The 26,691-nt window shown below is 41.0% G+C and overlaps 1 protein-coding gene across 2 annotated transcripts; it reads left to right on the top strand.

The window, feature by feature from the left end:
- The first annotated feature begins 959 nt into the window (after positions 1 to 959).
- On the top strand, positions 960 to 26,132 carry LOC133346114 (electrogenic aspartate/glutamate antiporter SLC25A12, mitochondrial-like). 2 transcript variants are annotated; one of them, XM_061557527.1, is made up of 19 exons: positions 960 to 1,436; positions 3,708 to 3,761; positions 4,645 to 4,787; positions 7,173 to 7,288; positions 8,964 to 9,103; positions 9,494 to 9,640; positions 11,050 to 11,188; positions 12,432 to 12,525; positions 13,106 to 13,190; positions 14,276 to 14,360; positions 15,668 to 15,820; positions 16,499 to 16,551; positions 16,776 to 16,856; positions 17,278 to 17,418; positions 19,277 to 19,415; positions 20,508 to 20,666; positions 22,576 to 22,666; positions 23,027 to 23,230; positions 23,944 to 26,132. In XM_061557527.1, exons 1-18 carry the CDS (start codon positions 1,434 to 1,436, stop codon positions 23,217 to 23,219), a joined length of 2,016 nt encoding a protein of 671 aa, XP_061413511.1. In that variant the 5' UTR covers positions 960 to 1,433; the 3' UTR covers positions 23,220 to 23,230; positions 23,944 to 26,132. The 2 variants fall into 2 exon arrangements, with proteins under 2 accessions (XP_061413511.1, XP_061413509.1); XM_061557525.1 differs by having other exon boundaries at positions 23,027 to 26,132.
- Positions 26,133 to 26,691: the final 559 nt, after the last annotated feature.

Here is a 26,691-nt window from a genome sequence, read left to right as displayed (position 1 = left end):
CTAAACACGGGCTGTGAGTTCCACGTGTACTCCACCCGGCTGTGTGCCCCACGTGTGCTCCACACGGGCTGAGCTCCACATCAGCTGTGAGTTCTACACTCCACATCGGCCGTGTGCTCCACATCGGCCGTGTGCTCCACGCGGGCTGTGAGCTTCATGCGGGCCGTGAGCTCCACATCAGCTGTGAGCTCCACGCGGGCCGTGAGCTCCACATCAGCCGTGAGCTCCACATCAGCCGTGAGCTCCACATCAGCCGTGAGCTCCACATCAGCTGTGAGCTCCACATCAGCTGTGAGCTCCACGCTCCACATCAGCTGAGAGCTCCACATCAGCTGTGAGCTCCACGCTCCACATCAGCCGTGAGCTCCACATCAGCTGTGAGCTCCACATCAGCTGTGAGCTCCACATCAGCTGTGAGCTCCACGCTCCACATCAGCTGAGAGCTCCACATCAGCTGTGAGCTCCACGCTCCACATCAGCTGTGAGCTCCACATCAGCTGTGAGCTCCACGCTCCACATCAGCTGTGAGCTCACGCTCCACATCAGCTGTGAGCTCCACGATCCATCGCTGTGAGCTCCACCGCCTCCCATCAGCCTGTGAGCTCCACATCAGCTGTGAGCTCCACATCAGCCGTGAGCTCCACATCAGCTGTGAGCTCCACGCTCCACATCAGCTGTGAGCTCCACATCAGCCGTGAGCTCCACATCAGCTGTGAGCGCCACGCTCCACATCAGCTGTGAGCTCCACATCAGCTTTGAGCTCCACATCAGCTGTGAGCTCCACGCTCCACATCAGCTGTGAGCTCCACATCAGCCGTGAGCTCCACATCAGCTGTGAGCTCCACGCTCCACATCAGCTGTGAGCTCCACATCAGCCACGCGTGCGCCACGTGCGCTCCGCATCAGCTGTTGAGCCGCCACGTGACTCCGCGTCAGCCAACCGCGTCGCGCCTGCTCAAGGTCACGCCCGCGACGTGGACGCCACTTCGTTCCGGCGGAGACATCGCGGCGCCTGGGCCTCGTCTTCCTCCTCCTCCCCCCCCAGCCTGCGACCCACAGTCATCGCCAGCCACGCCGGGCCTTCCCGGTCTATCGCTCTCGCTCTGCTCTATCCCGCCCGTGCTGCGAAGACGCTCCACGGCCGTCTCCGTCAAACGCCGATCTGCGTCTCTGCCCGGGTCAACTCGCGGCTGCTTTAGATCCATCCTCATCATCCTCGTCTCGCGCAGTTTGCTCCGCGTTCTGCTCCGTTTCTGCTCCACCCCTCCTCCCCCCTGCCCGCTCCCATCTGTTGCTCGACGAGTCTCTCTATTCTCTTGCCCTAGTCTCGATTCTCTTGCCCTGGACTCTGATCTCGTGTCTGGCCTCCGCTCTCGTCTCTCGTCTGACCAGCGCCTCGGCCCCGTGTGTCCGTGTCGTTCGTCCTCGTCGTCATGGTACGAGGCCGTGGACGTGCCCTCGTGTGCATGAGACTGCTTGCTTCTACTGCTGCTCCTACTGCTGCTACTGCTGCTGCTTGCTCCTGTTCACCTCTAACGGGCGGTGGTGGTGGCTCTTTCATCAAGCGCAGCCCTGAAGAGTTTAACCTCACAGCTGTGAAGCGTAAACGCCACACGGCTGTGCAAAGGGAGGGTTGTTTTACCCCCCCGTGAAGCCTCTTTAGTTTAACCTGACTGTCGCTATGCGTTGTTGTTGTTGAGTGTGCGGTTTGTGGCTGGTTTTGTTTTCCCCTACCCCCCACACACACAGAGCGCCGCGTGGTTGACGTTTAACACTAACGCACGGTTGTGTGACACGCGCGCGCGTGATTGATGGCTGAGCATCGCGAAATAAAAATAATTAACACCAAACAAACATCCTGTTGCTGTCCTATGCTTGTGACAGGTGAATTCGTGCCCGAGTTCGCATGGGGTGTGTGTGTGTGAGTGTTGTATGAGCGAGCCGCGGTGGCCCTGGGATTTCATCCTCGTCGCATGCGAATTTCGTGAACGCTTGCAACTTTGCACATTTCGACTTCACCATATATATGCTGGCACTGTGCACTCCACGTTCAGATGATAATCGTTGAGACGGTGATGACTTTTGATCGCATAAAGTCACCATCGTTTGCGTACAGAAAGTAAGTGGCTGACCTTTACAGAGCTCCAGTATTCCCACATGGTTACTTCAGATGTCCTTCCAAATGCAAAACTACTCAAATTGGCCGTACGTTCCAAGTTCGGGTCCGTATGTACAGTCATGAAGAGTGAGGCTTTTGTGTGGCAAAGACTTGGAACCATTTAAAAAGACTGAGATGCCCAGGTCATTAAGCTCACGCGAAGCAGGTATGAGATATTGGCAAGGCTTGAAAGCTTACTGAGCCTACTAATTTAAATATAAGTATTTGCTGCCAATAAAATGTGTATATTTCGTGCGTCTTGCTTTGTCTTAAAACCGTTACATTCCTATAACACTACACATAAACTGTTATTTTCGCGGAAGTAATGTTCATTGACAAGAAATCCTCTGATCTCATTCCAGTATATCACGCAGATTGTTACGCGTGACCACCAATTTTAAATGAACGTTGAATGAAGACTATAAAATTTTAAACATAAGTCCATATAACTTAAGAGATCGTTGCAAAAAATTTGCACTGGTTGAAGCCCGTCAAGTGTACTTGAAGCTTGCATGTTAATGCCAATGCGCATGTTGTGTTATGTAATGCATTATGTAGAATGTAATAGCATAAGTAGTGTAATGTTTGCAATAAAAAATTGTAACAGTCTGTTAAAGTGGAGATAAAACCAGCATTGTATCGTTTTACATCTGGCACTGGGTTTTGAGTTAAATGACTTACAGAGTATGCCATGGGAGCATGGCCCCTCACCTCTCATGGTGGTGACTACGCATGTTATGCAGTGCCCTGTGGATTTCTGGTGAGTGTCGGATCACAGCATCTATGTGATGGTCAGGACATCAGGGTTCATCATTTTGATACCTCTGCAAATGTGTCCACATGCCATTAAAACCAGCCATGTTCGAATTGTATTGCAAGTGTGGCATTTAAATGAAACTATAATTGGACACAGTATTTTCTATCGGAATGTGGGACATTAAACAAACAATTGGCGGATTAACACCACCATTGAACAAATGTACGCCTGATTGTCTTCTTGTTTAAAAAAAATATATCAACTGTTTCTTTTATAAAGGCGACCGTGACATTTCATGAAAGGACACTATACTTTGGCCAATGAGCACAGGCTGTAAGCTCACAAATAGGAAGTTATTTTTATGAAAAGGGAAAAAATAAGTCCTGATTGAAAAAAAAACCAATACACGTGAAATCAGGAAGCCAGAGGAGAAATGAGAAATGATACCCTTTCATGCTGTCTAAGAGGTAATTATGTACATGGAACGTCTAAAATAGCGCGGGCACAACTTGTGACCAGAGGGTAACGAGGCAATCCTGTGCTAATTAACTTTTAACCAGTGAATTAGTACGTGTCTACCTAGCGGTCTGAGTTCACTACACTACATACTTAAAGCGCATGCCATGCTGCAGTGCCCACAACACATTTTTTGTTCACAAATCTGATTGCAAGATATAAAAAAATATTAAATAAGAGGGTTCACGTTTCCACACTGTAACGATACAAAGTTGTCAATTTGAAGTCAATAACGCGTGTACTATCCAGTTCCTGTGTTGTCTGTTAATTGTGCAGGTGCAAATTACAAAACGGGCTGACCCTGCGGAGCTAAAGGATGTGTTTTTAAAGGTAAGTTCATTCTTAATAGATTATAAAGAAACACATTTGGGTTTATATCCCATATGGCTTAATCAAATGCATGTATTAAGTCAAGTGATGACAAAGCAATACACCAGTCTTAAACGATTGTATGGCTTTTCCGTCGAACCATGGTTTGGAAATTCCATGTCTATATAGTTTGTGTATATATCGTAGTTTCCATAATGTTTTTTAATGGGTAGTTTTTAAGGCTACATTAACTTGAACAAGACTATATTGTACATTATACAGCATATGTATAAAACTAAATCACCTGAAATGCATATGAACCCAGCGGGCCTCAAAAGCTAAGCAGCATTGTGCCTGGATAGTGCTTGGTTGGGTGACCACCATGCTTAAAATAGGTGTGGGCAGTAGATGGCAATGCAGAAAAATGTATCTTTCAGTATTCAGCGATAGGGAGCAAAGTTTTTGAACATCAATTTATCCTAAATACTATTGGTGTAATTTTCACATTTTAAAGGTGGTGTAAGCATATATCATCCACACTTTTTGAGTAATATGACAATTAAGTTATATCAAATGTTTATGCTGGTACATGTTATAACAGTACAGGACTATCTGTTATTCAATTGAAAGTCTTTGAATCCCCAATAATTCTAAGTCACAGTCGTTTCATTACTATTGCCAAGTAAAGAAAGTTATTGGATTTTTTTGGGCAATATTGTTTTACTTTGAATAGGTTACAAGGTAATACTGTATATGAAAACGTATGACCTTTCAATAGATATTTTCCGTCTCCAATGTAGCATTCACTGTGTATACTTTATCGTAAAAGTGTACTCTTCATTATCCGAAAATGTATTGTCATTTATACATTTTACATGTTATATGTTTACATTGTCGTGTGTAGTTTGCAAGCCAGAATAGGAATGGGGAATATTACATGAGCCCAGCGGACTTTGTGCAGAGATTTCTGAGCATGAGCACAGAGCCAACTGCCAATCCTTCTTGGATCAAGTTTTTGGCTGGTGTAGCAGACCATAACAAGGATGGGTAAGTGCTCTTCTTAGAATGATGTGGTTCCTGTATGGAGGCTTTTGTAACTGGATGTCAAATTGTGGATGTCAAATTGTGTATAACCGGAAAGGCTCTCCACTCATTTCGTCCAGCGTCGAGAGTATTTTCCGTGAGAGACTGAGGGACCATCCATTTAGGACGAAACGCAAAAATATGTCAAAACTTGACCCCTCCCCTCCTCCCTCTACGCACGTGGACTTTTTACACCCCCCCCCCCCCACCTGCGTACATACGCCTGACGCACCCCCCCCCCCCCGAAACCTATAGAACGGCCGATATTTAATCCACGTAGAAACGATCAAGAATCTATAATATTAACGTGTTTAAGCAAGCAGATCGTCCACCGCCAGACTATCTAACTCATTTGAAGGCCAATGTAGACAAATTATTATCGAGGCTTCACCCCCCCACCCCCCCCCCCGTTTCCTATGCGTACGTAACGTGTCAGTAGACCCCCCATACGCAAGCGTACACATTTGGGTTAACCCCCCCTCCCCCCTCCATGCGTACGTACTAAATGGATGGACCCTTATTAACTAACTTAATTCCTTTTAAAATGTATTTATCTTGCCATCAGAACACTATTGCTGAGAGCTGCATCTGGTGCTCCTTTAATGAAATAAAAAAAAGTTTTTTACACGACAAAGAAATGTGATAAATGTCATATCAAGCACGCACAATTAGGGTGAGGTGCACGTGATGAAAAAGGGCGCCCTATGAATTCACGTTAGGTATCTAACCTATAAAATGCAAAATGATGAGCAGCCAAAGTCGTCGCAGGTGTCCATTCTGGTCCCCATGCTCCCAGACTATATCTCATATTATCGTCCATAGCAAAGGTTGCTCTTTAGCACTTTGTCTACAGCATGCAATTTAGGCAGTAGGCGGTGCATCACCCATCTAAAATAATTTAAAATGATAACTCCACAGGTCAAACATCCTCTGTGCATTGGTAAAGCTCTTGATAGTACATCTAAAACATTTGTGTAAATGAGAGGATGGATTATAACACAGGGAGACCTTGCTATGTTCCAGATTCAATTGGCCAGAGTGCTTGTAGGTTCAAACAATAATGAACTGCTAAGCAAAACGAGGCAACGGATGTAACAGCTATGAAAAACAATAGCGGGGATTATGTGTGCTACTCTAAAGCATGAGATATATGTATTTGGTATTCCTAGAATTTTACGCATTTTTGTTTGGTTATGAAGTGTCCTGCACACACAGCACACTGTGCATGATAAATTAACGATACATTTCTGCTTGCGTAAGCATTATATCTGGATGTTTCATCCCTATTCCCAGCCAGTGTTCCAACAATTATTTAGTAACAGAGACACTCTGTAGCAGTGAAGCCAGTGTCACTTGTATTTCTCCGAACGATAACGACGCTGTACAACTTTTTTTATGTTGAGACCCTTGCCACGATATTCATCACAATCTGCCTCATTGTATCTTAACTCCATTCTGATAATGCATCTTAGCCTATTCTACAGCTTTGACTACATGTGCAGACGCTCTCTCCCAGTACACAACTTGCAAAGCCCCTAAGCTGTATCTGCCCCGATACTGTCCCTCACTGCTTCTCAGCTTGCTTCTCATAACAAAAACCTCGCGTGAAGTCAATAGTACTCAAAGGAAAATGCAAACTTCTCACTCATATTTGTATCCCCTTTGTGCGATCTTCTCTGTTTTATTAATGTTATTATTTCCCTTGTCATCTCTCATGTGACTATCCTCTTTCCTTTAGAAATCAGTCGTATTTCTGTTGGTATTAATATTTGCATACCAGATATTTGAGGGTTTGTTCCTTTGATAATAATCTAGTGGCATATCTAGAACAATTCGGCTTAAATTTGTATATAGACTAGAAACCTCCTGATGCAATGCTCGGTTTACTAATCCTTCTACAAATGTGCAATCCACTTATTATGTGCAGAAAAAACAGGTAGACATTGTCTAATCTAGATCTCATTAAGAGGTCGAATTATCCAGGATGGCTTACTACACTTAGTATTTGCTTATATTATAAGACAGTATATCTATGGGGTTGTCAATAGTGATCTACGATGATTGGAGTGTTTTGCCTCAGCTGTGCTTAATATCTAAATATTAGAAATAAGAAAAGATCTTGGCAAAAAATACTTCATCAACCTTAATAATTTCATTACCAGACGTTTCGACACCAGCAACCAATCTTGAAACCTTTAATTCCTCCCACAATGAATAATATCAGCTGAGGTATTTCATTCCTAAGAATGTCTATTATGTTGAACATATGAATATCATTACGGAGAAAGTGATTGGAATCTAGTTTATGATTAGAGTAAACAATTGACATGTCTCAATCGTTTCTTCCAGGTTGATCTCCTTCCAAGAATTTGTGGCATTTGAGTCGGTGCTTTGTGCACCAGACGCAATGTTCATTGTAGCCTTCCAGTTGTTCGATAAGTCTGGACATGGACAAGTTACATTTGGTGAGATTTACAGGGTCTACGCACACTCTAGCAACTGAATGTGACGTCTTGGGCCTGCGTCTTGCGATGGATGTGCTCTTCAATTACTATAAATAAGAAAAATGAATGATTAGAATTTCTATATATATAGTAATGTTTTATTATATTGGTGATTGCTCGTATGGCCAGTGTGTTCGATATTGAAGTAAATTACATATTTTAATTGAGGGGCAATGAAATACAATTTTGGATATATCTCTAGCATCTAAATGTGACCGGATCTCAAGACACTGCACAGTAACAGTTGAATAAGTATTTGATTGAGGGAGACAGGCAGTCATAGGCAGAGGGAAAAAATGGAGGCCCTGAGCCTGAACTTAACAGGGACAAGGAGTGACAGCACTGATAGCTGGGGGAATGGAGTTCCAGACTGTCGAGGCTGCAGAGGAGTTAAGGCATGGAGGGGAATACAGTGGAATAAGAGGGGAGAGATAGGACATTTTCCTTACGTCTGTGAACAATCGGTGCTGCTTATTTTATGATGTCCGCAGTTATACCACGTGGTCCATGAGTGTTTCCCTCTTTCATACTGCGAAGGGCATAGTTTACTTATTCAAGTGCGACCAGTGTGATATCTGCATAACATTCCTCCACTTATTTTTATTCTCTATCATGAGTTATGGTCCCATCTTTCTCCCAAAGGGCTACTATTTGTGAATTGCTAATCGTCAACCTCCTTTTTTTTGCTGTTTTCATGCTCCCATTTCATTCCATGAGATCTGCATTCCATACGATGAAATCAAGACACAGATGAGAATGGGTTGGAGTGATTATGGAATCTGAACTTGATCTTCAGAAGCAAAATGCCTTTGTGTCTAAAGCAGAAAGTCTATAATCGATTACAGGATATGGTTGAGAAAAATAAACTGAGGGAGAATATATAATAAAAGCTGTGACATGGATAGATACATGATTGCAATTAGACTGAGAGCGAAAGAGGGACACATCTATTGGAGAACATATAGAGGCTTAAGATGTAACTTTGACTGTCAAGTTGGCTTGGGCAGGGCACGTCGCGAGACGTGATGACGATAGCCTGATAGCCAGGGGATGAGACTCACGATGGAATGGCAGCTAAAGAAGGGAACCTGTCTGAAGAGACATCTGCTGCAGAGATGGAGTGGTTAAAATTAGATAGTTTTGCAGGAGCTAGGTGGATTGTTGCATGGAGGAATCGTGAGAACTGTTTTTGTGTTTAGTTTGTTGTCCTTCCCCCGAACCTGCGATTAACACGGTTGGCTACGTACGGTGTGAAAGAAGTTCAACATACATACATAGATGGATTACAGTAGTGGATTGATTACGGTTGATGATGCTGTATGTATGTTGAACTTCTTTCACACCATATGTAGCCAACCATTCTTATTGGAGGTGTGGATGTTGAGGAGCGAGAGGAAGAGAGGGCTAAACTACAGTGTATCCTGGGGATAACGAGTTACAGTGTATACGTTAGGTTTACCATTGTGTTTTGATAGTAACTATAACATTACTATGGGTTACCAAAGTTTGGTAACTATAGATGCAAATGCATTTTTAAAAATATACAAATGTGTTTATTTAAAAGCATGTTTTTTATTGATGAAAAGTCTGCATCCACGTATGCTAAAATGTAGCGTTTGTGTGGTTTTTTGAGCAGAAAATATCAAGGAAATCTTTAGCCAGACCACCATCCACCAGCATATCCCATTTAATTGGGAATGTGAATTTATCCAGCTGCACTTTGGCAGCAGCCACAAGAAAAGCATGAATTATGATGAGTTCACACAATTTTTACAGGTATGATGTCTCATTTAATTAGTTATTTTAGAATAATATGATCTCATTGAGTGTTTTGCCCATTACATTTTGACGAAACAGTATTAATAAGAAACGTGTATTTCTATTCGTATCCATTATTAAAATTTAGTTTTATTTAAAAAATCTGATGTTGGTAGACAATTTGATATGAAACATTCAAATTTTTAAATAATTTTCATAAATTGTAATAATTACACATTACGTGAAATATTTCATTCGCATGCCGTTGACAAAAGTACACTTGCCAAATTGTTAATTTTAGTTCCAATATTAAAAAAGTACTTTTACTAGCAACACAAGATTCAGGCCTTTGATGTGTCATGCTCGTATTATGTTGCTCGCGGCTGTGCCCATGTTGCGCCTTGGCAGGAGCTGCAGCTGGAGCATGCACGCCAGGCCTTTGCTGTCAAGGACACCGACAAATCAGGCACCATCGCTGCTCTGGACTTCCGGGATATCATGGTCACCATTCGGCCACACATGCTCACATCCTTCGTGGAGGAAAATCTCGTTGCTGTCAGTTCTCTCGAATGTGTACACTTAGCATAACACCCTTTGGACATACACAGTATCTACCACCACATATAAAACATTATCAGTTCACAGCCTGTACGTAATTAGTTTTTATCGGATGATTAACATTTATTGTCCTTCCCACACACCTCCGATTAACACGGTTGGCTACGTACGGTGTGAAAGACGTTCAATACACACATACGCTTCTATTTTCAATTTAAATCACTTCTTCATCGATACACACAATCCCACCGAATGCTGCCCCACCCACCACCCCAGAGAGAAATTTCTACATTGAAAGTGTATTTGTCAATCCATTGCTTGAGCAGGACCTCCCCATGCCGCGTGGCTAATGGGGTGTGTTTGGCCATACTTCAGGGAACATCCGAGAAGGTGTTGGGCAGTGCTGGCCTCGCTAAACCAATGACCGGACATTTTATATCCACGGTTCACAGCCTCTGTGGCAGGAGCACACGTGGCTCTGTTATGTGACTTCGACGACTCCTTCTGTCGCGAACAGGCAGAGGCAAGGCATGTCGAGAGGCCTGGCTCGTTTTAAAGCTCGGAACCAAAACGCATCTTGGCCTTAACGCAAGACTTGACCTCTGCTAACCACCTGCGTAGTTTATGTCTTTACATATACGTGCAGGTTTTGTGTGAAGTCCTAGGCTATGCATTTGTGTATGTATGATACAGGCATGCTGTGGGTGACACATGTGGGATATGTATTGTTTAATGACCCGTGTATGTGTTCATAAATTTGGTAAAACAACAAACAAAAAACTCCAGCAGTCAGCATTCTACACAGCATCATTTAACATGAAAGAAAGTAGGACATTGTGTGCAGTCCTTTGTTCTTAAAAGGGCATTGTCACATTCACAGTGCTATGCAGTACAACAGGTTTCATAAATCACATTTTGCCAAATTATCCAAACCACAAAAAAATCTCATTACACTGCAGTCGTAAAATCTGCATATTACTTCTAGAATGCATTAAAAAGATAATTAAATGCTGATGATACCTTGCACCCGAATTAATTAATCTTCCAACAGTACCCACCACCACACTTCACTATCAGGATGGAGATTATCTGTAAACCTCAATATTTCCTGAAGAAGGCCAGTCTGCCAAAATGATGAGATCTTCATTTCCGCTCGGTGGCAATATATAATAGCCCGTTATTAAATACCGTGACAGAATAACTGACAAATAAAGTTGCTTACATCATTTAGATATTAACACGTTAAAGTAGTGGTTTCAGCAAAAGGAATTTAACAATTTCTCTACCCACTCAGGAATTTCAATGGAGATGAGTACCACACAATGATCATTTGACTGACACTTGAATTTTACCTAATGTAGACACATTAATTGAGTGTATGTATGTACTTTGCCGCCTTCTGCCAGGCTGTTGGAGGCTTAAAAGCTCACAGAGTGAGCTTTGCTTTCTTCAACGCCTTCAATTCCCTACTCAACAACATGGAGCTGGTTCAGAAGATATACAGCACCTTGGCAGGCTCTCGCATTGACATGGAGGTTACGAAAGGTTTGCTTACGCACGGGGAGGGGGTGTGGATTTATCAGTAGAAGGAATGTGGGTTCATATGGATGTGTGATAGTGACATCCACAGTTCTTATTTACTACTATAATGAGCCAAGAATGTCTGTGTCCGGTGCGTGACGCCACTCTCTGTCGGCCAGCCCCCCGTCATTAATAATCATGAGCAGGTGATGTCACTCCACATCGAACAGCCCCCCTCATTAATAATCATTATAAGGTGACGTCCTCCAAATGGACACCCCCCCCCCCATTAATAATTATTAACGGGTGACATCACTCCACATGGGGGGCCGAGGCGCCTCCTCCCCCCTCCTCGGCGTCAACTTACAACCCTCTCGCTATTGAGACATCAAAGTAAAAAGGACATCATGATGAACAAGGGATTATAACCTTTAAATGAAATAAGTCTATGTCACCGCTGCCTTACAAATTGCACACGAATGGATGCAATGAATATCACGTCGCGATCTGATTTTCGCTTGCAAGTTTCAGATTTACTGCAATACACCCATCGTCCTTGGACGGGCAAAAGGCGAGTTAACTATAATGATGTCCTAGTACGGTTTTCCAAGTTGGGCTGTGCACTGATTTTGCCACACACTATTGTAGGCATCTTCAATTTTTTTAATTCCAGAGGATGCCTGCAGTAGTGCGTGGTATAAGCTTGAGAAAAAACATTCTGAACAAGAAGATGATCTCAGAAATCCGCCTTTTGGTTTTAAATGTCATACTGTATACATATATCCAAGTTTAGAAGTAGTAGAATAATCTTTTTTAAAATGCTGTGAACCCCATTATAAAGTTTAACGTGTTGTATTTGTATAGTTGTGAATGTTTACAAAAATTATAGAGTTTAGCGTGTTGTATTTGCATAGTTGTGAATGTTTACAACTAGATAACATCATACCAAAACATGTGGGAGGATGGCATGCAGAAAGGAATTGCTGTTGCGCGAATCTTCCACAACACTTTTCTTTAGTGAACCTCTCACCGAATTGTCAAACCAGCCCAATAAGGATAACTAAATGGCTCATGATGCTAAAGAAAACCATATAAATATTCACAAATAAAATGCATCGTGAATTTATGTCATAATTGAGGCTTCATGAGAACATTTTAAAGCTCTAAATTCTGACAATTTGTTTTTATACACCAAAGATTTGGCAACTCGAACGAGTAACCAAATGAGCTTATGTACTATAATGTATTGTTTATGTCCCCATTTCAGAGGAGTTCATGCTTGCAGCACAGCGGTTTGGGCAGATTACACCGATTGAAGTGGACATTTTGTTCCATCTTGCTGATTTGCATGAGCACAGAGGGTGAGTTTATATTTTCAATATTCACAGTTGTGCAAATACGGCTTTTTTTTCTTTGCAGTTTTTTCATGCAAGATATGTACATACTGTATAAGCATGCTGTTTTATTTTAGGCAAAACATGTTAATGTTTCGGTAAGCATTGAATCAAAAATTCCAAGTACTCCATTTTCATTACCCTGAATTAGGAATTCCAGGATGTGTTGAAGAGAAATGCTCAGTGATAAAATAAGTGTATTCCACCGTGTCTTGTTGACTTTAACCAAGTAGTATGCCCTGCAGGCAGGAATACACAATTTGACATCCAGTTACAACGTGTTAACCGTGAACAAATACCACACATTTATAACTGATCGCTTGTGGCCAGTGTGCCACTCCTGTAAATATTACATAGCGCATAGATCATGATGTGAATTAGTTTTTAAGGATCTGGAAGAGATGTTTCATAATAAAAAATAGCTATAGTGGTATTATTATGAATAGTTTATCTTTTAAAACCAATCACAATTTTTTTTCCAAGTAGAGTATTGCAACGTGTCATGGCTGCATGTTGTCGTGTTCGACTTGTTCCTTTCCGCGTGCAGGCGATTGACTCTGATCGATATTGAACGGATTGCCCCTCTCGAGGAGGGAGCGCTGCCCTACAACCTTGCTGAGAAACAACGGCAGGTGTGGCGTCACGTGCACCCGATCATGAGGCTATTCTTATTCTTGCGTGTGGCCAATGGCCAGGCCTGCCTGCCACAAGATGGCTTCAGGAGAGGGTTTGTGTTGCTAGTTCTTCTCCGTTGAAGGAACATAGACTACAGTCGTTTACTCCATGCTCCAGATATTGGGTTGCATGGCCACAAAAAAAATGCCTACAATCTTGTGGTTTGTCTTTAATTTTCCATCTTTGAAGGAGATGTGCACATTAGCCCGTTGATGTTCTTGTCACGGTTGATGGTACACCGGTAATGAGGCTATTGAATTACACAATCGCATTTACCCCAACGCAGCAAGGTCAAAACTTGCTCAAATAATTTCAAAGAAAAATATTACCAACACTGAGTCATTTTTTTCGTATTTCCTTCGGAAAATATTTCAAATCATCATAAGCCTAGGACCAGGTTTTGTCTTTGCCATGCATTTGTTTACAGGGACTGAATAGCCCTCTTTGAAATTAAACGTACTTATTAGGGTTGAACTTTTTGGTTGAATTTACATTAAAATCCAAACTTAGGTGTAATCCGCGCATGTGTTTGAGGTAATTTAATTACTGCAATAACTACTTTTCATCAAACAGTTTTTTTTCATTTTTAGATATAACATATTTTTGTGGATAAACTCGATTGCATATTTAAATACACTTAACACTAATATAAATGTGTTATTATATACGAGCAGCACATATATATAAACAATTACAATACAGCAGTGTTTTCCCAAATCCATTCCTGGTGCCACCATAATTATGAGCATTATTTTACTTTAATCAACATCTACTTAAATGCAAAGTGAGTTAATATACCGATGATGTGCTATGTTGTGAGTGGTAAACATGGAAACCAGCATAGTGGCGGCACGAGAAAGACATTTAAAACATTCAGTGCGAAGTTAGTCATGTTTGTCCTCAAAACTTTACCACCCTTCAGGATATGCTGACAATGTGTACATTGTGACTTTTCAAAAATGTGCTTTAGATGTGCAATATCTATATGGCATATTGGAGAAGTAAACACTTTAGTTGACCCATCTCAACCTTATATTGCCAGCAACTTGGTGGGGACTTGAGCCGGCCCATTCTTTTGCAAGTCGGAGAATCGGCCTACCGGTTCATGCTGGGCGCTGTTGCAGGAGGTAAGGCAAAGTACTTTAAGACAAAACTTATCCACAATTACACAATAGCACTGTACACTACACATAGTGCTATTAACAGTGCTTCAGATTGATTCAAAACAAACATCAGAGTGCAACACCACAAATTACGAGACAACACATTACGATGCATACAGTGAAACACATGCACATTTTCCAGTCAAGGCGAATCTCTTCCGACATTGGTACATTTCAATACATAAGAGACAACTATAAGAAAACTATAAGTTTTCTCTTCAACAAGTGAGAGAAACATAACAATTAAACATGTATTAACACTTTTTGGTTGTGTATTTATTGTGTAAGTATATGTGCAAACAATAGTAGTATAACCAAAAATGTTAGTCTTAAAAGCCAACAATAACAATTGGCCTAATTTGACTTGTGATCAATCTCTATACATGATTTTACACAGAAACACCAATTAGAAAGTGTGATAAAAAAAATCCTTATAAGTTTTGTTTTATAATTGTAATGTTCCAATCTGGTAGCGTGCATAACAACATAATCCTTTAGACGTGTGTGAGTGTGATGCCATCATTGCTAATCAACAGCAGGCAGATGACACTGCTCTAGAGTTGGTGCTGCCTGCTATAGAGTATAAGTGACGCCACACAAATGTCAGCTGACGTCCCTCCTCACCCTTACCTCACCCCTTGTTTGGTCGAGCTAAAATAAAAACCACAGAGTCTGTGGCACACAAAGCATCACAGACAATATTGCAACATGATCACGATGTACGTCTCAGTGGCAAAAATGTGTGGGTAGTGATAAAACACATAAATATATCAATGTCTCTTGGGTATTTTAATTGACTCACACTTGATCATAATGGGTGGGTGCAATTGTGGTTAAAGTGCTTAGGCATCTAAAGAAAATGTATGGGATGGGTTCACTATACTTCTCAAGCTAATGGGTAATTTCGATTTAAAGCTTTCGTGACTGCAGGGCTTCATCTTCTTGGTTCTTTCGGTAAAGTCACGTAGAAGGGAAATAATAAAATGATAAAAATAAAACATAATAAAATAATTCTCACGACGTTTCGGCCACAACGCAAGCAGCCGTCCTCAGGTGAAGAACAGGTCTGTTGGAAAGACAGTGTTCTTCACCTGAGGACGGCTGCTTGCGTTGTGGCCGAAACGTCGTGAGAATTATTTTATTATGTTTTATTTTTATTATTTTATTATTTCCCTTCAACGTGACTTTACCGAAAGAACCAAGAAGATAATGGGTAATTACCGATAGAATCGTGAGTGATATTCCTTTGCTCTGTCTCTAAATGTTTTCAGCACTGGGTGCCACGGCAGTGTACCCCATCGATCTGGTAAAGACGCGCATGCAAAACCAACGCTCGTCGCTCATCGGTGAGCTGATGTACAAAAACAGCTTCGACTGCTTCAAGAAAGTGGTGCGCTACGAGGGGATAATCGGTCTCTACAGGGGTGAGCACTCCGCGAGACAAGTTCAGATGCAACCCACAAGACGAAAGAACATGATAAACAACTTCACATTTGGTCATGTTTGATCTCTTAAGGTAGTGGCGTCCCCTTGATTAAGTTAAGGGGTGTGTTTTTTCTATATGCAGTTTAACCTTCAAATAAAATAACACAAACTGTCAGCATTTGACATTTTCGTTTTACTGAACTGAGAAGGTGTGAAGTGAATACGAATGAGTAGTGTACGTAGTTTTACTGTTGTTGTTGATGTAACTTTCTGACCCGCCCCGACTGTAAATCTGTGAAAAATAACTTCATAGCTCATTGGGATTTCTCCAGGATAAATAAAGATCCTGATTCTGTCTGATAACGTGGCAGAGACTCTCATCACTTAGGAATAAAAAAAAATTCATAAAGATTAACCTTCTTTTCAGAAACTATACTTTTTCCTCAAAACACCAGTGGAGCTGATTTTTTTTTAGGAATATGTCTTTGTTTCAAACTATAGCCAACCAAAGTTATTGCCATTTCAGTAACAAGCACTGACATCTATTGCATATAACTTTCTCATGACAGCAGCATAAGAGATCACGATGGCAAATGATCAAAACGCTTGTACTCACACACTGATGATGTTCTTATACCAATAGGTTATCTGTTTATTTCCTACCGTTTTCTATACAGGACTTCTCCCTCAGCTTATCGGTGTGGCTCCAGAAAAAGCCATAAAACTCACTGTATGTACATCATTTAACAACTATGAATCTACTCACCACTTATGCTTTTTTATTTATTTCATTGTTATACATTAAAAAAATATAATGCTTGCTACCAGTTCACAGATATGTAGTAAAATGCTGAAATGCACAGTGAGTGGTGGTTTCCTTTAAAATATATTAATACAATGTGGATACAAATTAAACGATGATCATTGAATAACAAGACCATTATTTGTGTGCAGGTAAATGACTTAGTGCGCGACAAGTTCACCAAGCGTGATGGATCCATTCACGGACTTGCAGAAATATTATCTGGAGCATGTGTAAGTTTGTGCACAGAGATTGACGTAATCACGTCTACTTTCAGAACTACTTTTCGTGTTAAGTTTGTTGTCCTTCCCCAGCACCTTGCGATGAGCACGGTTGGCTACGCACGGCGCTCAAAAAGTTCAACATACACACATACAGATGCAATTGTGCCCAAACCACTAGACAGCCCAAGCAATAGTACACAGTTGGTTTTCTGCATGACATAAACACATCGGCTTAAAAAAAAGATATCACAAAATCACCCAATCTGGCAGCGATGCCTGCTAGTTGGTGGCCCACACAAGTTGAACATTACACAGACTTTACTGAAAGAACCAAAGAGTATGGATTCCTGCAGTCACGAAAGCTTCAAATCAAGATTACACAGACTGGCGATGTAATGTCCATGTAATGTTTCATGTGATGATCCTGCAGGCTGGGGGCTCTCAGGTCATATTCACCAACCCCCTGGAGATTGTCAAGATCCGACTACAGGTGGCGGGAGAGATCACCACTGGTCCCCGAGTCAGCGCACTCACTGTGATGCGAGACCTTGGATTCCTAGGCCTCTATAAGGTCAGGAACCGCCTGCACCTACACTGTACTGGCATGTCCCTGAATCATTAACCCCTAATCTGTGTATTTTTATTTATATAGTTGTGCTCGGTACATATGTTCATTTGTCGAATAAACATCGCAGACATCTCTAGTGTATGCTACTATGGGTGAACATACTAAGACACATTTTTGTCACTGTTCTACGTAGGGTAAACGGCAGTCTTCTCTCTTGAGCCAATGGATCACTGCCACTCCGAGTTCTGCTATACCTTTCTGTTATTTTTGACACCAAAGATCATTCCATCTCCCTTGAAAATCTATGTAGCTATGAGCCATCTCCAGCACAATTCCCTCATGTTTCTACTCCTAACTCTCGGACTGTGTATTCTGCACTCCCATATGAGGTCTGTTTTCTACCACAAGGCCCTCTCCTTGGCTCCCTGGTTTTTTTTTTTCAACGTAACTTCTCTCTGGCAAAATCATCTTTGCTTAAAATGCTGATAATTATGTTTATATTGATGGCACCCAGCTCTGCATTGCCACTTCCACCGTGAACCCAACCTCGCTGTCCACTTCACATCCTGGCTTAACATTTGTCACCGTGGATTGGTTGCCTAAACATCTAAATGTTGATGTTGCCAAAACAGAAGTACTGTACCTCATTAGTCTTCCTTACTTTCAGCAAATACTCCACTTTGAGTGAGTGCCTCCTAAACATTTGCATTGCACGAGCGAAGAGTGTGCAACGGCTTGGAGTTGTCATTGATCTAATTGTTCCCACATATTTAAATGCTGCGCAGCATCTACCGCTTTCACCATCTCCTTACCCCTGCTGATGCGGAAATTGCCAGCCGTGACTTCATTACATCCTGATGAGGCTATTGCAATTATCTCCTCTACAGCCTCCCCAATTCCCTCATCTCCAAGATGCGAATAACCCAAACTGCCTCTGCCAGACGTCTCCCTCACCTGTAAACGTTACAAGATCACACAAATGCTCCGATCCATCCATTATCTCCTAATCCATTCCATGATCAAATTCAATATCACACTCATCAGAATTCTCCATGGATTTGCTCTTGCCTACTTCTCTCCTCTTATCTCACTCTACTCCCCTCTGCACATTCTCCACTCCAGCAACCAAGGTTTTCTATTGAAGCCCCTAGTTAACCTTTGCTCAGTGGGAGGTCACTCATTCTCCTCTGCTGGCCCCATTGTCTGCAACTCCCTTCCCTGAGCGATCCATACTATCGACTTCCTGCACAAGCCGATGATTCAGTGTTTATATAATAGAAATGTGCATTTTCTGTACAGCACCTGAAAATATGGTCACATTGATACGCTATGAAAATATAAATTGTATTTTAACTTTATTGTATTGAACACTATACATATATACACACGAGTCATGATAAATACGATGAACAAATGATAATTTTAAGATTATTGCACTGAATGGATTCTTACCTGCACAATCAATAATATAACTAACATATGTTTTCCATATTCAAAGCACAGTAATATAACAAACTAAAAAATCACGTGAATAAATTGCTCACAACAGCATCTTTTACATCGATTGGCGAGGTGACGCCCCTTGTCCATAATTTTTCATCATTGCTAGGAAACCCATTGATCCATCATCCTGCTCTATGATGTTAAAATTGCAATGTTTGTGCCACTTAGGCAATACCTTGTTTTAATCCAGTGCTATTTAAAACAAATTTAGAGAGTGCTGTGTTCGTTTGTTCACTTAAAAATCTGAGCTTCTACACGGGTAAAAAAAGACATTTATTTATGACACACCAGTCAAAATGTCCAGTATTTGGTGGATCCTGTGTAAACGTTGCTCTTTTGTGGAATCCCTCACTCGCAGGGTGCCAAAGCCTGCTTCTTACGAGACATCCCATTCTCAGCCATCTACTTCCCCACTTATGCACACACCAAAATGTTGCTGGCTGACAAGGACGGGCGAGTTGGCCCTCTCCAGCTCCTTACTGCCGGAGCCATTGCAGGTGCTTCCACAGCAGATACGATTAGAGTAAAAAATTTACGCGTAAAAACAAAGTTTTTCACTATAAATCCTTTATATGCGTGGCGGCTAGAGTCCTCTCGTCCTCTGGCTTGAGATGGCTGCCACCTATGGGTTCGATGATTGCCTGCCACCATTAAGCAATTGGTAATTAAATATAAAAAAAAATTCCTAAAAAGTGTAAAGTTATGGAAAAAAAATTTCACGAAAATAAATTGTCACGCACAACGAGTCTGTGTGCAAAATGTCAGCTCGATTGGATCACGGGAAGTGGGTTAAAAAACGACCGAAAGATTTGCACGGTCGTAAGCGCGCAAGCAAGCAAGCAAGCAAGTGAACTTAATATAAAGGATTTAAAAATAATGATAATCATAATAAAATTAACAAAACAGGAATTTCTGAAAAAGATAAGTTCATATCCACATAATGCAGTGAACACATGGAATGTGGGAGTTTAATGTAAATCATATTTACCACTTAAACAATCCAATCGAGCTTTGACACAGGGTTTTCTTATAGATTTCAAATGTTTGTTTTCTTAGCATGGGGTGGTAAGGCGAATTTAAAATTTCACTGAGATAAATATCTCGACGGTTCGGCAGACTGGCCTTCTTTAGACTATATGGAGCATCATACATATTATTAGTCGCTGAGGTTGCTTAGTAGGTGCTGTAGGATCAATAATGCATAATCGATATTAATGCATTATTCATCTCTGCAGACTTTCATGTTTCCCGAAAGCTAGTCAGCCAAAAGTCGAGATCTTCCCTTTCTCTCAATAACAGTATAGAAAAAAACGTAATTTTTTTTAAATTACCTGTTATTTTATGTATGAGGGCATGAAACCTTTATTCAAAATGAACAATACAAATGAATATCAGTTTACTTTAATTATATCGGGAAAGATGACGCAGTAACAGATTATAAATTAAGGCAAACAGTATTCACTTAGTGGTCAGTTTAAACGTGAGTAGTTCTAGAATAAGTGGTCTTGGCTGTGAACAGATACCACAAAACATCAGTAAAGCTTAACGCCGGGTCCCCAGTTTTGGCATGGTTGTACTTTGGAATGTAGGAATGCCAGCGGCATCCTTAGTCACTCCAGCCGACGTGATCAAGACACGGCTACAAGTGGCGGCACGGGCTGGACAGACATCCTACAGTGGCGTCTACGACTGCTTCCGTAAGATCTTGCACGAGGAGGGCTGGCGCGCATTCTGGAAGGGAGCTGGAGGTAATCCTACCATGCATCAATAAGTCACCATTGTAATCATCACTACCACGAGCCTTTTCACGTATTACCATATGCTTCATTGTATGAGTATCTTTTTACTTTTCGTCAATTTTAAGCTTTTAACAATATGCCAAAATAATCGGATGGATGATATTAAGGAATCTACTCTCCTAAAACAGTAGTGTGTCTATAATGTACTGATGTCTTTGTATAATTAACCTAATGAAATAGTCTAAGCAAAAACAAGTTTGCAGCTCTTTATTCAGAAAAACCAATATTTTTGTTTCAATATATACTCGAAAGCATTGTATTATCTCAAAGTAAAATACCAGGCATTAGATTCTGGAAAAGACCAATGACGATCAATAACCATTGTGCCTAGCCTTTGCAGATTGTAAAAAAAGCATTTAACTCAGTAGAAATTGATGTCGTCATCCAAGATCGAACAAGCCAAGGCCTAAACAACAAGTTAGGCCTTGCTCTAACAAGCCAAGGCCTAACAAGCCAAGGGATAGAAAATCTATATTTTTAAAAGCACAAAAACTTAAGAAAAATGGAACAGCCACACAAAGAATGACTTGGAGTACCAAAAGAGATTTCAGAAGGGGAGTCAGACAAGGTGACGCACTTTCACCAAAGAAATTCACAGCAACATGCAAACATATTTTCCAAAAAGTGAATTGCAGAAACAAAACCTTAAATATTAACGTAGAAAATAACAACCATCTCAGATTTTCCAACAACATTCATTATAATATCCAACGGAAATAAACTGCAGGAAATGTTCAAACTTTATAAAGAAGGCTACAATGTTGGGATTATGATAACGACGAGCAAAACGATGCTCATGCCAAACAAATTCGCTAAACAACTGGAGATGTTTGTGAGAGAGACATAACTAGAAAACACATGCATACCTCGGACAGAGATTGAAGGCAGACTGAAGTCAAACTGATGAAACCAGAGGCAGCCAAGAGAAGGTTGGAACACTTTTCGAAAGATGAACTTGACAATGAAAAGTAACAAAACAATTTGCCTCATGAGTAAACTGTTTTAATTCGTGCATATTACCTTCTATGACATACAGTTTAGAAAGATGGTCAAAAAATTAAGAGTGCAAAAAAAGCATGGAGAGTTGCTTGGAATTTTAATGAGAGATAAAGAGGAAAACATGGATAAGAGAACATACGTGGCTTAAATACAACATTGAAACTTCATAATCAACGTTTTTGGGTTAGATCGCGTTATTTATAAATGTGTATAAATAACGCGATCTAACCCAAAAACGTTGATTATGAATAATATTGGTCGCGAAAGCCTACGCGTTAAACGAACATTGAAACTTGTTAAGAAAACGAAGTGTGATTGAGCAGAACACTTCATTATAAAGGTTGATGGCCAATGATCAAGTATAATGACAGTATGCAGCCAAAGATGGAGCAAATAAATCAGCTCATAGGCAGGTGCTAATTGCAATTGTAGCCAGTGTCGTCGCTTACCTGAGAAGAATTGCAAAATCATAAATTGGCAAATGCTTGGGGTGGCCTTCATCCAGCAGTGGATTGATCTCATTGTTGAAAATGATGATGAGCATTTAAACATCTGACCGGATCACCTTTTGGTTAGAATACACGATTCAAATATTGGCAGTAGCTTAATTCATATCATTGGCAAGGATTGACTTAGCCCATGATTTATTTGGCATATATAAAATATATATACTACTTTGTGAGAAGTTGACAGTGATTGTTCTAAGGAGGGACTGATACCATCCATAGGACTCTTGCAGTTCCACTCCTGCCTCAAAGCTACCAACAGAGAGAAGCACTGCCCTGCATTTCTTTGAAAAATTGATACTTTAACGATGAAAAATATTTATATTAACCAAGTGTGTTTCCCTCCTGCTTAGCACGTGTGTTACGATCATCACCTCAATTTGGTGTCACCCTCGTTTCATATGAGCTGCTGCAGAGATGGTTGTACGTTGACTTTGGAGGAATGTAAGTAACGATATGTAATTCACGACATTACGGTTTACTAAGTTTATACATACATGCATGTTGTGTGTCCTTGAGGTTTATTTTGTTTTATAATCCCCCAAAACAGTTACGCTTAAGTCAATGCCACAATTATTTGGTTGCCATGCGCTGTAATTGTATTTTCATCATGAGAATATTGGTAGCCAATCATTGTATTCACGAGGCGCGTTTTTAATGATTGTGATGACAGAATAATGCTTTGAATGGACCCACAATTACAATCACACACTCGAGACCAACTAAACACTTCGTTGATTTACATGCACCCTCCATACAGCGTTCGCTTAATGACTTTTGACGTGCCACTTTCCCCATTTGCAGCAAGCCAACGGGCTCTGAACCCACACCCAAGTCACGGATTTCGAACCTTCCTCCACCTGATACAAATCACATTGGCGGATATCGGTTGGCTAACGTCACCTTCGCTGGCATTGAAAGCAAGTTTGGCCTCTACCTGCCCAAGTTTCAAGCAAACACCCCAACGCTGTCTGCTGCTCATACACTTAAGCAGTAGATCGTTTTCAGGTATGAAATACAGTAATACAATGGTGCCACATTTACAATTATTGCGATTTGCTTTCAGATGTATAGTTCTCGCAGTGCTGGTTCACACTCGGCTAATTCCTACAATACGTAACAACGTAGCGAGAACGAGTTTTGTTTAAACTGCATTTTTGTTTGTGGGGGTGGGGGAAAAAAATCTGAATGCCCACAAGAAAAATCCACGCATAGGCGACCAAAATTCAAAGTCTGCACAGATACGTTGGAATCCTACTTGCTGTACCGCCTCTTACAGGCAACTCAGTGTTCTTGCTTTAGGCACGCCATACAAATGTTCTCGGTACAATCCACCAACCCTGTGTGGGTTGGTGGCTCACGACCACATGTATCACCGCACTCGGCCTAACATACAGAGGGATCGGGCCACGTGTTTCGTTGGGATGTGACTTGACCGTGCTTGGTAGGGGTTCTGGTTTGGTTCAGGTCCCAAAACATCTTCAACTGGAAACACCCGGTTGTTTAATGTTGATTATAAAAACGTATTTAATTGCTATATGTGATAAGTCCTCATAGCTCTTAAAATGCAGACTCTAATATGCATTTCGAAATGGTGGTATTGTTCATGGTGTTGTATTGCTATTCAAGATTAATGTATATAGAATAATGCAGCAGTCGAACTCCAAAAATCCTCGATGAAAACTCACACATTTTATGATTCTCTCCCCCGTGAATTACAGGAGCTCCTGTGAACTGCAGAGGCGCTGTGATGTTTAGGTTTTGTGGTTAATTGGAAGACACATTTTTGGAGTTCTACTGGAACTTAAACCATCATTCTATTAACGTGATAACTATATTATCTATAGTATCCAGAGAATGTTCAAATAATTTTGGCATTAAAATACTTAATTGCAACTGTGGTTTGTGGTATTACAGCCACGCAGAGGGATGTGCTGTTCACGGTCCCCTTGTTGCCTGCTACTGTTTAGCAACTCTCGAGTGCTGTCCGTGCTGCATCACAAGTGGCATGCAGTTCAAATAAACAACGGAAACAACAACGAAAACTCCATATTCATAAATAACACTGTGGCATTAAAAAGAAAAAAATAGGCGACGTTTTGGGTAATGGCACTTCTTCATTGCATATGAATGAAAGGTAACAACAGGTATGTTGGGCTAGAATGTGGAATATGGCTCTTATAGATTTTGTGGGAGCTTCGTAAATGTTCTATCAACAAAATACCTGTGACCATATCTCAATATAACATTGTGAAAGAGTTCTGCCCCATTTAAAATACATTTTTATTCTAGAACTTCATGTAAGAACTATTTAACGAAAGCTTGGAAGTACATTTATGAAGACGAGTGCGCAATACATGACTCATGTATGTGGAACTTCTTTGGCATCGTACGTAGCCAACCGTGCTAATCGGACACCAAACTAAACACAAAAAGCAGTTCTATAGAAATTCGTTTTCAATCAAGATTCAAAAATGCATAGCTCCAGTGGCGTCCGAATATCGGAGGAAAGAACGTTCCAGGCGCCCGCAAAAAAGCACGTCTTTGTTCGATGGCTAGCCAAAAGCCACTTCGAGGATGACTGGAGTTTGCGTGATAAATATGGGATATGTCTTCTCTTTAAGCCCCCCTAATCGCCATTTCTTGTTCAAAGAATCACTCTCTTCTTTTTCCTGATCCCCAGTACACTGTATTCAAATCACGATCCTTCTATTTACAATAGCAGTGACGCGTTCGTTGATTGTTGCAGATCTTTGCAGTTACCGCGGGTGAAATATGTTCCGTCTGAGTTACAGTGGATGTTAAAGTTCCCGTGACGTCAATCGAACAAGAATTGGTTCATTGTTTGCTGGCGTCGTGGGCCATCTTTTAAACATGTTTCAAATTACTCGCAAAATTACTTCACAGGGAAATGCATAGCAATTGTCGCCTCCTAGTGCAAAAACGTTGCAAGACCCTCCTGACAAGTCGAGACTCAGTGAGGCTTTCCTGGGAAAACATGCGTAATACCAAAATAAAACGTACAATATAGAGACCACGTCATATTTACCAGTAAACATGGAATGTTGGAAAAATATTGGACCACTGTTGATCCAACGGTTCGAGCCACATGCCAACGTTGATGCCCAACTTTGGATGTTTACTGGGTCGTAGCTTCATAGATCCAAATTATCCCGTAATTGTAATCACATGACCATGGTATAATGGTTAATTTAGCATTTTAGGTGCACATAGAAAGATGAATAACATTACTCTCTTTTATAAGACTACAATTGGTACGTTGTATGATCTAGGATGATTGTGACAATATTTTAACATCATTATTCAACTTAAACTTGTCATTCAATGTAATGAGAAAGTGATTTCAAAGTAACTTTGTCTTAAAATCAGACAAGACGGGTAAAAATAAAAAAAATATCCTGTCGTATCCAGTTATAGAAGGATCACTTATTTATTAGTATTGAAATGTATGGCATTATATAATTATCAGAGTAAAACAGCTAATTATGAAGGACAGGTTACATGACTAGTTTTACCTACATCTGTAGTCTTCTAAAATTCTGCATGCTCAGCATTGTGTGTTTTGCTGTGGATATTCGTATGGCCATAAAGTGTATTTGTTGCAGTGGTTAAAAATACAATTAAATATGAAAGGTTATTGGGCCTCTATAAATTCAAGGTGCATCATTCATTTGCGCTCTGTTGTGTGTGTGCACTTTCAAAGGGTGTTGAATAACAAGTCGGTTTCCAAAGTGCTGTGTGTGCATCAGCTGATGTGCTTTGTTTTAATGCACCTGCTTCTCTTATCCACATATACGTCACTACTTATATTATGTTGTGACAATACAAATACAAAATAAGATCGCGCACAAAAAACACAACGCAAAATAAACTCATCATTTGACACCAACGAAGCCTTTTTTCAGATTTTCTAAATATTGTTTAATTGCCCACGTGTGTATGTTGTACATGTTGACAGCGAATTGACTTAACTGTTAAGTTTGGGGCTGGGTGGGGAGGGGCTGGTCATCCCGTGGTGCCCTTATAAAACTCAACGTTTAACCTACTCACGCCGGCTTGTACCCGCCCTCACAGTCGGGCATATTTGCGGAATACACCACGACGCCGTTGACCCTGGCCATTGACCGAGCAACCCAACGTTCCTACCAGCTCCCTCCGCAGGAATGTGTTATATATATCGCTGCCACAATTATGCTCGAAACTTATTGGCGCTTAAACAGCCTTTCACTCCAAAAGTGTGTGGCAATCTTAAATGGCGCAGACTAAGGCTGCGTAACAAGGACCTTGTAACCCAACATGTTCATTCTCCGTGTTGTTTCTGTAATCCAATTGTATATATATACAAACTCATTCGTAGGCCCATTTGAGCAATCGAGATGACATGCAGCACACATCCAATGTCCTCAACACGGTTAACTTGCCACGGTCTGTAACCAAGATTAAGAGGA

This window comes from Lethenteron reissneri, chromosome 23, assembly GCF_015708825.2.
Source record: "Lethenteron reissneri isolate LAM-NWPU_2019-01 chromosome 23, ASM1570882v1, whole genome shotgun sequence".
Taxonomy (NCBI): domain Eukaryota; kingdom Metazoa; phylum Chordata; class Hyperoartia; order Petromyzontiformes; family Petromyzontidae; genus Lethenteron; species Lethenteron reissneri.
The sequence above is the reverse complement of the archived record's forward strand: the minus strand, read 5'-3'. Positions and strand labels throughout refer to the sequence as shown.